Here is an 11,677-nt window from a genome sequence, read left to right as displayed (position 1 = left end):
GAATTCCAGTTGAGCTATTCCAAATCCTGAAAGATGATGCTGTGAAAGTGCTGCACTCAATATGCCAGCAAATTTGGAAAACTCAGCAGTGGCCACAGGACTGGAAAAGGGCAGTTTTCATTCCAATCCCAAAGAAAGGCAATGTCAAAGAATGCTCAAACTACCACACAATTGCACTCATCTCACACGCTAGTAAAGTAATGCTCAAAATTCTCCAAGCCAGGCTTCAGCAATACATGAACCATGAACTTCCAGATGTTCAAGCTGGATTTAGAAAAGGCAGAGGAACCAGAGATCAAATTGCCAACATCCGCTGGATCATAGAAAAAGCAAGAGAGTTCCAGAAAAGAATCTATTTCTGCTTTATTGACTATGCCAAAGCCTTTGACTGTATAGATCACAACAAACTGTGGAAAATTCTGAAAGAGATGGGAATACCAGACCACCTGACCTGCCTCTTGAGAAACCTACATGCAGGTCAGGAAGCAACAGTTAGAACTGGACATGGAACAACAGACTGGTTCCAAATAGGAAAAGGAGTTCGTCAAGGCTGTATATTGTCATCCTGTTTATTTAACTTATATGCAGAGTACATCATGAGAAACGCTGGACTGGAAGAAACAGAAGCTGGAATCAAGATTGCCGGGAGAAATATCAATAACCTCAGATATGCAGATGACACCACCCTTATGGCAGAAAGTGAAGAGGAACTCAAAAGCCTCTTGATGAAAGTGAAAGTGGAGAGTGAAAAGGTTGGCTTAAAGCTCAACATTCAGAAAACGAAGATCATGGCATCCAGTCCCATCACTTCATGGGAAATAGACGGGGAAACAGTGGAAACAGTGTCAGACTTTATGTTTCTGGGCTCCAAAATCACTACAGATGGTGACTGCAGCCATGAAATTAAAAGACACTTACTCCTTGGAAGGAAAGTTATGACCAACCTAGATAGCATATTCAAAAGCAGAGACATTACTTTGCCAACAAAGGTTTGTCTAGTCAAGGCTATGGTTTTTCCTGTGGTCATGTATGGATGTGAGAGTTGGACTGTGAAGAAGGCTGAGCGCCGAAGAATTGATGCTTTTGAACTGTGGTGTTGGAGAAGACTCTTGCAAGTGCCTTGGACTGCAAGGAGATCCAACCAGTCCATTCTGCAGGAGATCAGCCCTGGGATTTCTTTGGAAGGAATGACGCTAAAGCTCAAACTCCAGTACTTTGGCCACCTTTGCATGGCCACCTCATGCAAAGAGTTGACTCGTTGGAAAAGACTCTGATGCTGGGAGGGATTGGGGGCAAGAGGAGAAGGGGACGACAGAGGATGAGATGGCTGGATGGCATCACTGACTCGATGGACGTGAGTCTCAGTGAACTCCGGGAGTTGGTGATGGACAGAGAAGCCTGGCGTGCTGCCATTCATGGGGTCGCAAAGAGTTGGACATGACTGAGCGAGTGATCTGCTCTGATCTGATCTGATGTGACAGACAGAGAAGTTTATTCACAGGCAGCCTGACTGAGCTCTAGACGACGCACATGGCTATGCATTTTCCTTTGACCAACACTCACAAGGATATCATATCAAAAGTTTGATAAATAGTAAAATACAAGTATAAAATAAATACAAATATAAAATAAAAATAAAAATTCAATATATTAAAAGAGTGACATAAGGAAAGATTGACAAATGATTGCATCTTCCCCTTAAATGAAATAGGGAATTTAACCTAGAAATCCAAACAAGAAATTTCTGATATTTTGTGAATACAAGCACCTTTAGGGAAGGGATGAATTTCATATCCATACAGAGATTACTAAAGCTTTTGTATGCACAATAGTGTACTACTGGAAAAAAAAAGAATACAGACTACAGAGTATACCTGTGTTCAAAACTGTCCCTGCCGCTGTTTCCAGGATGATCACGGATGAGTTACTTTTCCCACTGAGACGTGGTTTCTGCCTTTTTAATACTGTCTACTATGCACTGTCTACTGTGTTAATACTGCCTACTGGGAGGTGTTCTAGGGAGGAAGGGAAACAACCGATACCAAGGTCTTAGGACAATGTCTATACGCAGGGAGAATTCATTTAGTATGTGTTGCCTATTGTTCTTCTTCTTATTTATTTATTTTGAATTTTAACATGTGGCCCAAAGTCTGGAATGCATGAAGTGCTCAAAAAATACTTTCTTCACCCTTCTCCAATACTTGTTTTTTGAGTTGAACCGGATCTGTCAAAAAGAGTGTTTTGGATGTTGTCAGTCTGAAATAAGTTAAGAGGTGGCTGTTCGTTGAATTTAACACGATGGCCTTCCTCCCTTCCTCCTTCCCGCCCACCTGGCTGTCTTCCTTCCGTCTTCTCTTCCTTCCGGTCCTTTCTTCTCCTCCCTCTCTTTCTCCTAACTTCTCTCTCTATTCTTTTTTTCTCAATCAGACATTATTTTAAACTTTCGAACAACCTATGTCAGCAAGTCTGGCCAAGTCATCTTTGAAGCGAGATCCATCTGCATCCACTACGTCACCACCTGGTTCATCATTGACCTAATCGCTGCCCTGCCGTTTGACCTCCTGTATGCCTTCAACGTCACAGTGGTGAGTCCTTGTAAACACGCTGGGTGGAGCAAAGCTCTAAATGATAAAATGACCAGCAGAAATCAAGCATTCTCTTGAATTTTTATTGATATCTGTTAACTTCTCTTTATTCATCTAAAGCATTTGTTTTTATGATTTCTTACAGGAAAGAAAGTATGCCCACTTGTAATCATAGCTACTTTTACTATTTAATAACTGACGCTCTTGAAAGCATTCAGTGCTCCCTGCTAACTCAGTGCTCCCTGCTAAACAGACTTTCAGGAAGGAATATTAGCATTTTTGGACCAGTCATGCAATTTGCTGCTCGAGTAACCAATTTAGCAGGCAAAACTTTACCAAGCATCTGTGCAAATTAAACACTGACAAGCCTTCCCAAAGGAAATTATATTCTCTATCAAGAATTTAAAAACAGTTTTCAATATTAAACAAAGTGATCAATATTTCAAGTACAGTCATTACTTACTTCATAATGAAGACTGAACGGTACTCCTGACTATTTAGTACAAATCTGTGCATTTGTTAATTGCCTGCATAATAGTATTTTTATTTTCTTTTTCTTTCCATATATATATTTTTTTTTAAGTTGGGAAGTTGAGAGTGTCAACATTGCTAAGAGGTTTATAACTCAACTGAAAGGAAAGCTCTGGGGGAAATCTAGTATATAATATCAATCAGTGTTAAACTAAATTGCTATCTGAACTTTTTAAAGTGCTTTTCAAGACTGAATTTGACTAGATAAGTATACTGTAATGAAAGTATAATGACTTAAAACAAGGCTTCTGCAAGACTGCCAAAAAATATCCCAAAGAAATATATAATGCATAAAATGATAAGAAAATTTTTCCAAATTATCCTGGAGAATTGTTAAATAAGTGGTGTCTCATAGACTTTGCTGTAAATCAACTTGCTACTTTGCTTCTAAATACTACTAATAATTTATATATTCCATTTTTCTTTGGGTACTGAAAAAATAACATAAACTTAAAAATATATATTATATAATATAAAGTATTGAATATATATAATATAAAATACATAAGATGCTTAGATATGATTAAAAGTTTCATTGCCTAAAATTAACGTGGGTAAAGAATTTAAGAAGTCTAATTCTCATAATTTGATGAATTTTAAATGCTTGTACACTTTTGCTGTGCTTTTGCTATCTTTTTTCATTTTCACTTGTGAAATAGAGAGCATGAATTCTTTATAAAGGTGAAGTTATAGATCAAATCTATGTCAGAAAGTAAGAAAAGAAGGAAGGACTCTCTCTTATCAGTGATATTTTTTTCTGCTTTTCAGAGGGCTGAGCATATAATCATTTAACAAACTGGCTTATAAGTTTGTTATTCCTCCCAATAAATTAGTCAGTATCAAATATTCTATTTGAATAGAAAAGCTTGTTTAAAATATTATATTTATTTCCTAGGAGAGCATAAGTTACGGGGAAAAGTCTGTAAGTTATACTTCTGTTACACTACACAGACTTAACGAAACAAAAGCAGGAACAAACAAATAAGTAAACAAAAGTGCTGATTTTCCAGACGGAAAACGCGTCCAGTTAGTGCGTCTCCACAGGTGACAGCCATCAAAAACGCATGACAGATTTTAGTTTTGGCTGTGTCCACACTTGCTGAAGGGAAACGTTTTATGCACAGCTTACATATTCATTCATTAAAACTCACTATGTATAAGTCACCATGAGAGGCACGACAGATAAAATTATGAACGAGTCATAGAAAGTATGATAGAGTGAAGAAGGCAAATGTATGAATTCAAGTTTTGTCGCTTACCCTCTGAGTGACTTCCTGGGGGAGTTAATGTCAAAATAGGCCCCAAACCATAAAAATTCCTGCAGGGTTTCTGAGCAGCCTTAAAAAGGCAATCTTTCTGTAAAATACCTTGCCAAGTGTCTCACACCTAGAAAGACCTCAGCACATGTTAACGAGTTTTTTGCTTTCTTTAAGTTGATAGCCAGGCGATGGCTATGTCCAGCTGGTAATGGGAAACTTCTAATTCACAGGAGTTTTCAATGAAGGTGTGCCTCATCATCTTGTAGCTATCTACAAGGTGCTGGTAATTCTCATCAGTGACAAATTTACAGCAGCAGCCCAAGAATGAGAGGAATCCTTTCTCTTTTTCAGATTATATATTTCCATCTAAATCAAATATGCCTCTTTCTTGCACCATTCATCAAGAGCCCAGATTCATGTTTTACAGCAGGAAGTTGACTCCAATAGGAATACACATAATTTTCTTAAACTGCCAGCAAAATCCCTGGGGCTGCCTCTTCCTGGGCTCCCAGGCTCATATCTCTTTTCATGTCATTTTGCAAATGGCTGTTGTTCTTGTGGAAGGGCAGCTCCACATTCGTCCCTCAAACATCCCTTTTCAGAGAAAATGGGGAGCTTGCGTGCATCCATACTCTATGTTCAAGACAGTGTGTTCGTCTGCTCAGGCAGCTGTAGCAAAATAACATAATTGCTCAGCTTCAACAATGGGAATTTATTTCTTGCAGCCCTGAGAGCTGGGAAGTCTCAGATCAAGGTGTTCGCCAGTTTGGTTCTTGGTGAGAATTCCTTCAGGCTTGTAGAAGGCTGTGTCCTCCTGTGGCCACCAGACAGGGAGCAGAGGGAAGGAGACTGGAGGGGGTGGGGAGCAAGAGAGAGGGGGCCCTGGTCCCTTCCTACAAAGACGTTAATCCCATCTTGAGGACCCCACGGTCATGACCTCGTGTAAACCTAACAAACCTCATGTAAACCTCCCAAAGACCCCATCTGTAAATACTGTCACACTGAGGCTTAGGGTTTCAGGATATGAAATTTGCAGGGACACAGTTCAGTCCACAGTAGATGGTTATCCCCCATCTGAGACTTCTGCTCCAGCTTTCACTTTATGTACAAAACTGTCATCTATCTATCAGATTCACCTACCTGTTAAATAACTTCATGCCTAGTAATTCCTCTAAACTGCAAAGCAGAGACTGCATCTGGCTTGTAATTGGCTGGAGAAGAGAGAGACGAGAAGTGGGTGGAAGGAGAAGAAAGTAAACTCAACCTAGAAAGCTGACAAAATGGGATAAAAGACCACAGCTACCTGGCGAGTTCCTCTATTACATGACCTTAGGACTTTTTTTTTTAAGCTGTACCTCATTGCTTGTGGGATCTTAAATTCCCTGCCCAGTGGTAGAACCCGGGCCCCCTACAATGGAGAAGTGGAATCTTAAACCACTGGATCTCCCGGGAATTTCCATCCTTCCGATGTTTTTATATTCCAATATAGAATAATTCACAAGATCACAACTGAACGCACTTTTATTGATTACCTATTGTTACAGTAAGCCTGTGGTGTTTTGTATCTTCACATAACCACTTATCCATTCATTCATTTAACAGAAATGTGTCAGGCACTTTTCTAAGTACAGTTTTTCTTGGAGATATGGGAAGATGGCTGGAAGAGGAAGAAATTGGAAATCAATCGACTCCAAATAATTACAAAGGCAAACTCTCCAAAGTTGCTGGCCTTGTTTATGATTCTGCCTATAAAGGAAAATTATTCTCAGGTGTAATCATACCAACCACCTGCTGGCCCTTTACTTATGGTTCACCCCTCAAATTAGAATAGATCAAGGAATTCGTCAAACTCTGTTTGCACATGAGTTAATATATTATCTGACTTCTCCTTTCTCTCGGAAGGTGTGAGAAGAGTGTAAGTTAGTAACAGCATTGGCTCAAGACATTGGCCTTTCTGGTGGACTCCAGGGTGGGCATTTTTCAGTTGAGCCCTAAAGTCAGGAAAATAACCCCTTAACTATAAGTTTTTTTTGTTTGTTTGTTTGTTTTTTAGTTCATACGAAGGCAGAATCTAGGAGATTTTTCCAAAATGTTGTTCCATTTGCTTTTGGTTCCCTAGGCATGTTAGTTTAGCAGAGAGCTCAGAATGTCTGTGCTTCGGGCAAACGTTTTCTCTATTAGGAACGTTATAAAGAAGAGAGCAAACACGTGAGGCAGGCAGCGCTGCTGATATTTGTGAGAGGACCTTACTCAGGTTTTTAGGTCTCGTTATTTAAAAACGAGAAGCCCAAGTTACCGCGTTACCACTCCAGTGACTGACTTCAGTCTGCACAGTTTTCTGGTGAAGCGGCTCCCTTCCATGAGGAGGGGAAGCGGAATGAGAGGAGCTTCAGTCGAGTCCCATCCCGAGTTTCAGCTCTGTATCAGAATTCTAGAAAGTTACGTTCAGTCCCATAAGTAGGGGGGAAAGACGGGCCTTAAGGAAGCTAAGCACTCACTCAGAGACATCAAATGGCCCTCCCAGTCTTTATCTTACCAGCTTCCGGTACCATATGTCAAGAAAAGACAGAACCGGTCCCAGCGGAGCGCTCGGCCTGCGTGCGCGGCGCCAGGCGGCCCCAGGCCCCCGCGCGGCCCCTGCGCCCCCGCGCGGCCGCCGGCTGAGCGCTGTCGCCCTTCCAGGTCTCCCTGGTGCACCTCCTGAAGACCGTCCGGCTGCTGCGCCTCCTGCGCCTGCTGCAGAAGCTGGACCGCTACTCGCAGCACAGCACGATCGTCCTGACCCTGCTCATGTCCATGTTTGCCCTGCTGGCGCACTGGATGGCGTGCATCTGGTACGTCATTGGAAAAATGGAGAGGGAAGACAACAGCCTTCTGAAGTGGGAAGTGGGTAAGGCCTTGCTTTTGTCACGTTTTCCATTTTTAAGTGAAAAGGAAGCCTGTCTAGAATTTGGAGGAGGTGAAAGATAAGCCTATAAATATTGACATGTGTATTCTGACTGTGAGTTAGTCTCATTTTGGGGAGATGTGTGGAGAGGGACCATGATACAAGTGATCGCTTTTGAGTGAGTTTTCTGAACAGCCTTGCGTTTTTCTCAAAGAACAATGGGTTAAGGTCTCAATGGTGAACTTTTAAAAATGACCAGCATGTGCATAGAAATGTTTAGATCTGAAGTCAGGCGTGATATTATCTTGAAAAATCTGGTGGAGGGCTAGTAACAGTAAACCTGGCCAGTAACTACAATATTTTTAAATCATAAGAAAATGATCATTTGTATCTGAAATGGCAAGTTAATAATAGAAAAATTTTACTATTTTCTCCTTTTTTTAAAAAAGAGAAAGAACACTATCATACTGTCCATATTTAGTATACTTTGAGAACTTGCAATGATAAAGAAGACGGGATATTTACAAATATAATTTGTAAAATTTTATGTCCCCATAATCCATGGGAATTTAAGGGAGTTGTTCCAAGTGTTACATAATTCTGCATAAATGAATCTGAAATGTTCTGCACATGTGCATATTTTTAAACTTATATCAACCACAAGGACTTTATAGAAAATGAAAATTCTGAAGGCTATAACCCTCTATTTTAAAATATCTGTGTCCTTCTCACAGTCTTTCTTTTTAGAGAATTGTCACAGTACCTTATGTAGGGTATTTTTTCTTCCTAATCTGACATTTAATCAGAGAATCTGTTCCTTGGCTAGCTAGAAAATCCTTCATTTATCTTCTCCAAAAATCAATCTTGGACTTTTGAAAGAAGCTCAGATCTTTGCACAGAGATAAAGCTGCAAGAGATTCCCAAGGGGAAAAAAAAAAAAAAAAAAGCTCTAAGTTCTTGTATGAGCACTTAGTGGCAGAGAGCATTTAGACTATCCCTGAGTGGACTCTCGTAAGTGCCAGTCTTCACCACAGGGCATATGCAAAGCCTTCAGAGGGCATCTTTGGAGAATGAGCTGGAGAACTTAAGAGAGCAAGTTCAAGGGAGTGAATCTCTTGTCTGCTGCTGCTGCTGCTAAGTCACTTCAGTCGTGTCCAACTCTGTGCAACCCCATAGACAGCAGCCCACCAGGCTCTGTCCATGGGATTCTCTAGGCAAGAACACTGGAGTGGGTTGCCACTTCCTTCTGCACTGAATCTGTCTAGGTTCTTAAAAATGTTCCTACACGTCTCAGTTTTGTCCTGGAGCTACACAAAGAAACTGATGCATCCAATAATTTTCATCTCAGAATCATGTTCTTATGTTCCTTATCACGACATTGTTCTATACTTTACTGTAGACATCCATTCTCAGAAATGAAGTAAAAAAGAGCAATAAAGTCATACAATGGAGGCTAAAAATCCTACATAAAGAGAATATGAGCTGGAAGAGAGAGAGGGAGAAAAAGAGGGGGACAGAGAGATGGCGAAAGAAGATTTGACTAAAAGGATCAAAGTCTGGGTTGTACTTGGATTAAAACGTTTCCTGTCCTTCAATATTGTTTCCTTCTTTATAAGTTTGTCCAGAATGCTTCTTCATCACAGACTCTAGCGTGGTCCTAATGTTGTCCAGTGAATTACAGCACTAAATCTCTGCCTTTGTTGTGAATCCATATTAATTCTGATTTGTGGTCAGTTACCTGATTGCCTTTTGGACCTGACCTAATTTTCCTCACCTACGCACTCATCTTAATTCGCAAGGTTAGTCTAGTCTGAGAGTCTCCAGACAAGGAAATTCAGCTTATGCACACTCCCAAATTCAGCTGTAGGAGGAAAACTTTGTGTTTCATTTCCAATATACCAGTCCTGCTGCAGACTGACTAATCAGCTTAATGTTTTTCTTCCAACAAATATGCAGAAATATTTATTTTCCAAGAAAGAAGGAGCCACCCCCTTGAACTGCTTCTGCATTGCCCCCTACCACACCTGCTCTTGGTCAGGGTATTACGGCTCAGTGTCATGATGGGGCCTTATAAGCTGAAAGTCAGTTCATAAAGAGAGCGTTGGCAAAACGCAGCGATGGGAAAACCCTGGGCTGAGGGCAGTGGGTCTCTCCTTTCATCACGACTCCAGCATCCATCAACCGCGAGCTTTGTCGTGATTTTGTTCACCTGCCTGGGCCTGTTTCCTCATCTATAACATGAGAAAACACGCTAATAACTTGAAAGGCTATTTCAGGTTCCACGATTTATGACTTTAATGGAAGAACAAATTCAGTTTTGTGTACTTAATATATCTATTTCCTATTACAGTTCAGCGCCCATATTAACCCCAGAAGCAACCATCCAATGTCAACAACTTTGAGGGATGTGTCAGGAAGGGCGACTTCTGATGACAGCAGGTCAAGGAAATGATACGTTTCTCTAAGTTACGATTTAAAAAATAACAGAGCATTTATCTGTAGAGAATTAGATTTCCTGTCCAAACACCTCTTGAGATGTGGTCAGGAAGGTAGTATGTTAATTATGTCTGTCAATATTGGGTTTTATAAGCTTGGCTACAAGGACTTTCCCTTCTCCTAAAATTACTTGGATCGTTTGTTCCTTTGGAACATTTTCCAGCTGAGATTTGGACACAAATTAAATAATTATGACCTCTCCTACCTAATTTTATAATGAAGCAGCTGAGAGTCTAGGCTAATTTAGTTTTTACTATGTAATTTGTCCACTAATAATATGCTTTACCTTTTCTGATCCAATTACCATGAATCAGAAAATTCAACACACACATAAAACTTGATTAGAGAACACATTGTTCTTTATGTTTTGACTAATATCAGATATAGAGAACAGATTCATCTTCCCAAGGAAGAAAATGGAACTTCCTTTCTCATCACTGTTAATTTCCTTGAAATAATTTTTTCCCTTTTGTCCTTGACAGGCATGCTTCCTAAAAGAGTTCCAATATTTTGCATCAGACCAAACCGAAGCTAACCTTTAAAAAACATTTTATAATGTCCCTTCTTTATAGTATATCTGTTTTTGTAAGGAAGAATTAATACTCCTAAGGTCAGTTCTGTCAGAGGCAAGTTATAAGCTGATTTGCCTGGTGTTCTGTGTTACTCCATATTTTTATGTGTTCCTGTACCATATTTTAAGGAATTTGAGATTTGGCTTATTGTTTAGTGAAATTTTAGGCTGGTGAAAGGTGGTTGTTGAACTAAAAGACACTGGGATTCTTGGCCCCTGGAGGAGAAGAATTCAATCCGGGGCCAGAGATGAGGCTTGATCGCTCAGAGCTTTTGTGTAATAAAGTTTTATTAAAGTATAAAGGAGATAGAGAAAGCTTCTGAGATAGACATCAGAAGGGGGCAGAAAGAGTACCCCCTGCTAGTCTTCAGCTGGATGTTATATAGTCATTAGCAGTCTGTTAATGAAAGAAAGGAATGTCTTAAAACTCAGAATGGCACCAGGCCCCTCACCCATAAGATACATTTTGGGATAATCTTGGCACCAAATGGTTCATCCTGGACCATAAAATGTTTAACTTGAATCTTGTAGAAGGGAAGATTACCATACAAATAATTTCATTAACATAGATTAGGGGAACAATATCTGAGTATAACATCCTGGTTTGTCAAGTAGGTTCTGAGCCATTAGGTGGAACTGACTTGAAGACAGAGTCTGGGGTAAATAGTATTTACCCCAGGTAAATAGTACATTAGCACCAGTTCAGTTCAGTTCAGTCGCTCAGTCGTGTCCGACTCTTTGCAACCCCATGAATCGCAGCACGCCAGGCCTCCCTGTCCATCATCAACTCCCGGAGTTCATTCAGACTCACGTCCATCGAGTCAGTGATGCCATCCAGCCATCTCATCCTCTGTCATCCCCTTCTCCTCCTGCCCCCAATCCCTCCCAGCATCAGAGTCTTTTCCAATGAGTCAACTCTTCACATGACGTGGCCAAAGTATTGGAGTTTCAGCTTTAGCATCATTCCTACCAAAGAACACCCAGGACTGATCTCCCTTAGAAAGGACTGGTTGGATCTCCTTGCAATCCAAGGGACTCTCAAGAGTCTTCTCCAATACCACAGTTCAAAAGCATCAATTCTTTGATGCTCAGCTTTCTTCACAGTCCAACTCTCACATCCATACATGACCACAGGAAAAACCATAGCCTTGACTAGACGGACCTTTGTTGGCAAAGTAATGTCTCTGCTTTTGAATATGCTATCTAGGTTGGTCATAACTTTCCTTCCAAGGAGTAAGCGTCTTTTAATTTCATGGCAGCAGTCACCATCTGCAGTGATTTTGGAGCCCAGAAACATAAAGTCTGACACTGTTTCTGCTGTTTCCCCATCTATTTCCCATGAAGTCTG

General features: G+C 40.5%; 1 protein-coding gene across 1 annotated transcript in view; it reads left to right on the top strand.

Annotated features, from left to right (window-relative positions):
• KCNH8 (potassium voltage-gated channel, subfamily H (eag-related), member 8) overlaps nt 1-11,677 on the top strand; it is a 492,651-nt gene that overhangs the window by 326,250 nt on the left and 154,724 nt on the right. The window contains exons 6-7 of the mRNA XM_010856748.1: nt 2,428-2,585; nt 7,058-7,265. Coding sequence (XP_010855050.1) covers nt 2,428-2,585; nt 7,058-7,265 — 366 coding nt within the window. The remainder of the gene's footprint in view (nt 1-2,427; nt 2,586-7,057; nt 7,266-11,677) is intronic.

This window comes from Bison bison, unplaced genomic scaffold, assembly GCF_000754665.1.
Source record: "Bison bison bison isolate TAMUID 2011002044 unplaced genomic scaffold, Bison_UMD1.0 scf7180017864374, whole genome shotgun sequence".
NCBI classification, from domain to species: domain Eukaryota; kingdom Metazoa; phylum Chordata; class Mammalia; order Artiodactyla; family Bovidae; genus Bison; species Bison bison.
Note: the sequence above shows the minus strand (reverse complement) of the source record. Positions and strands in the feature narration are given on the sequence as shown.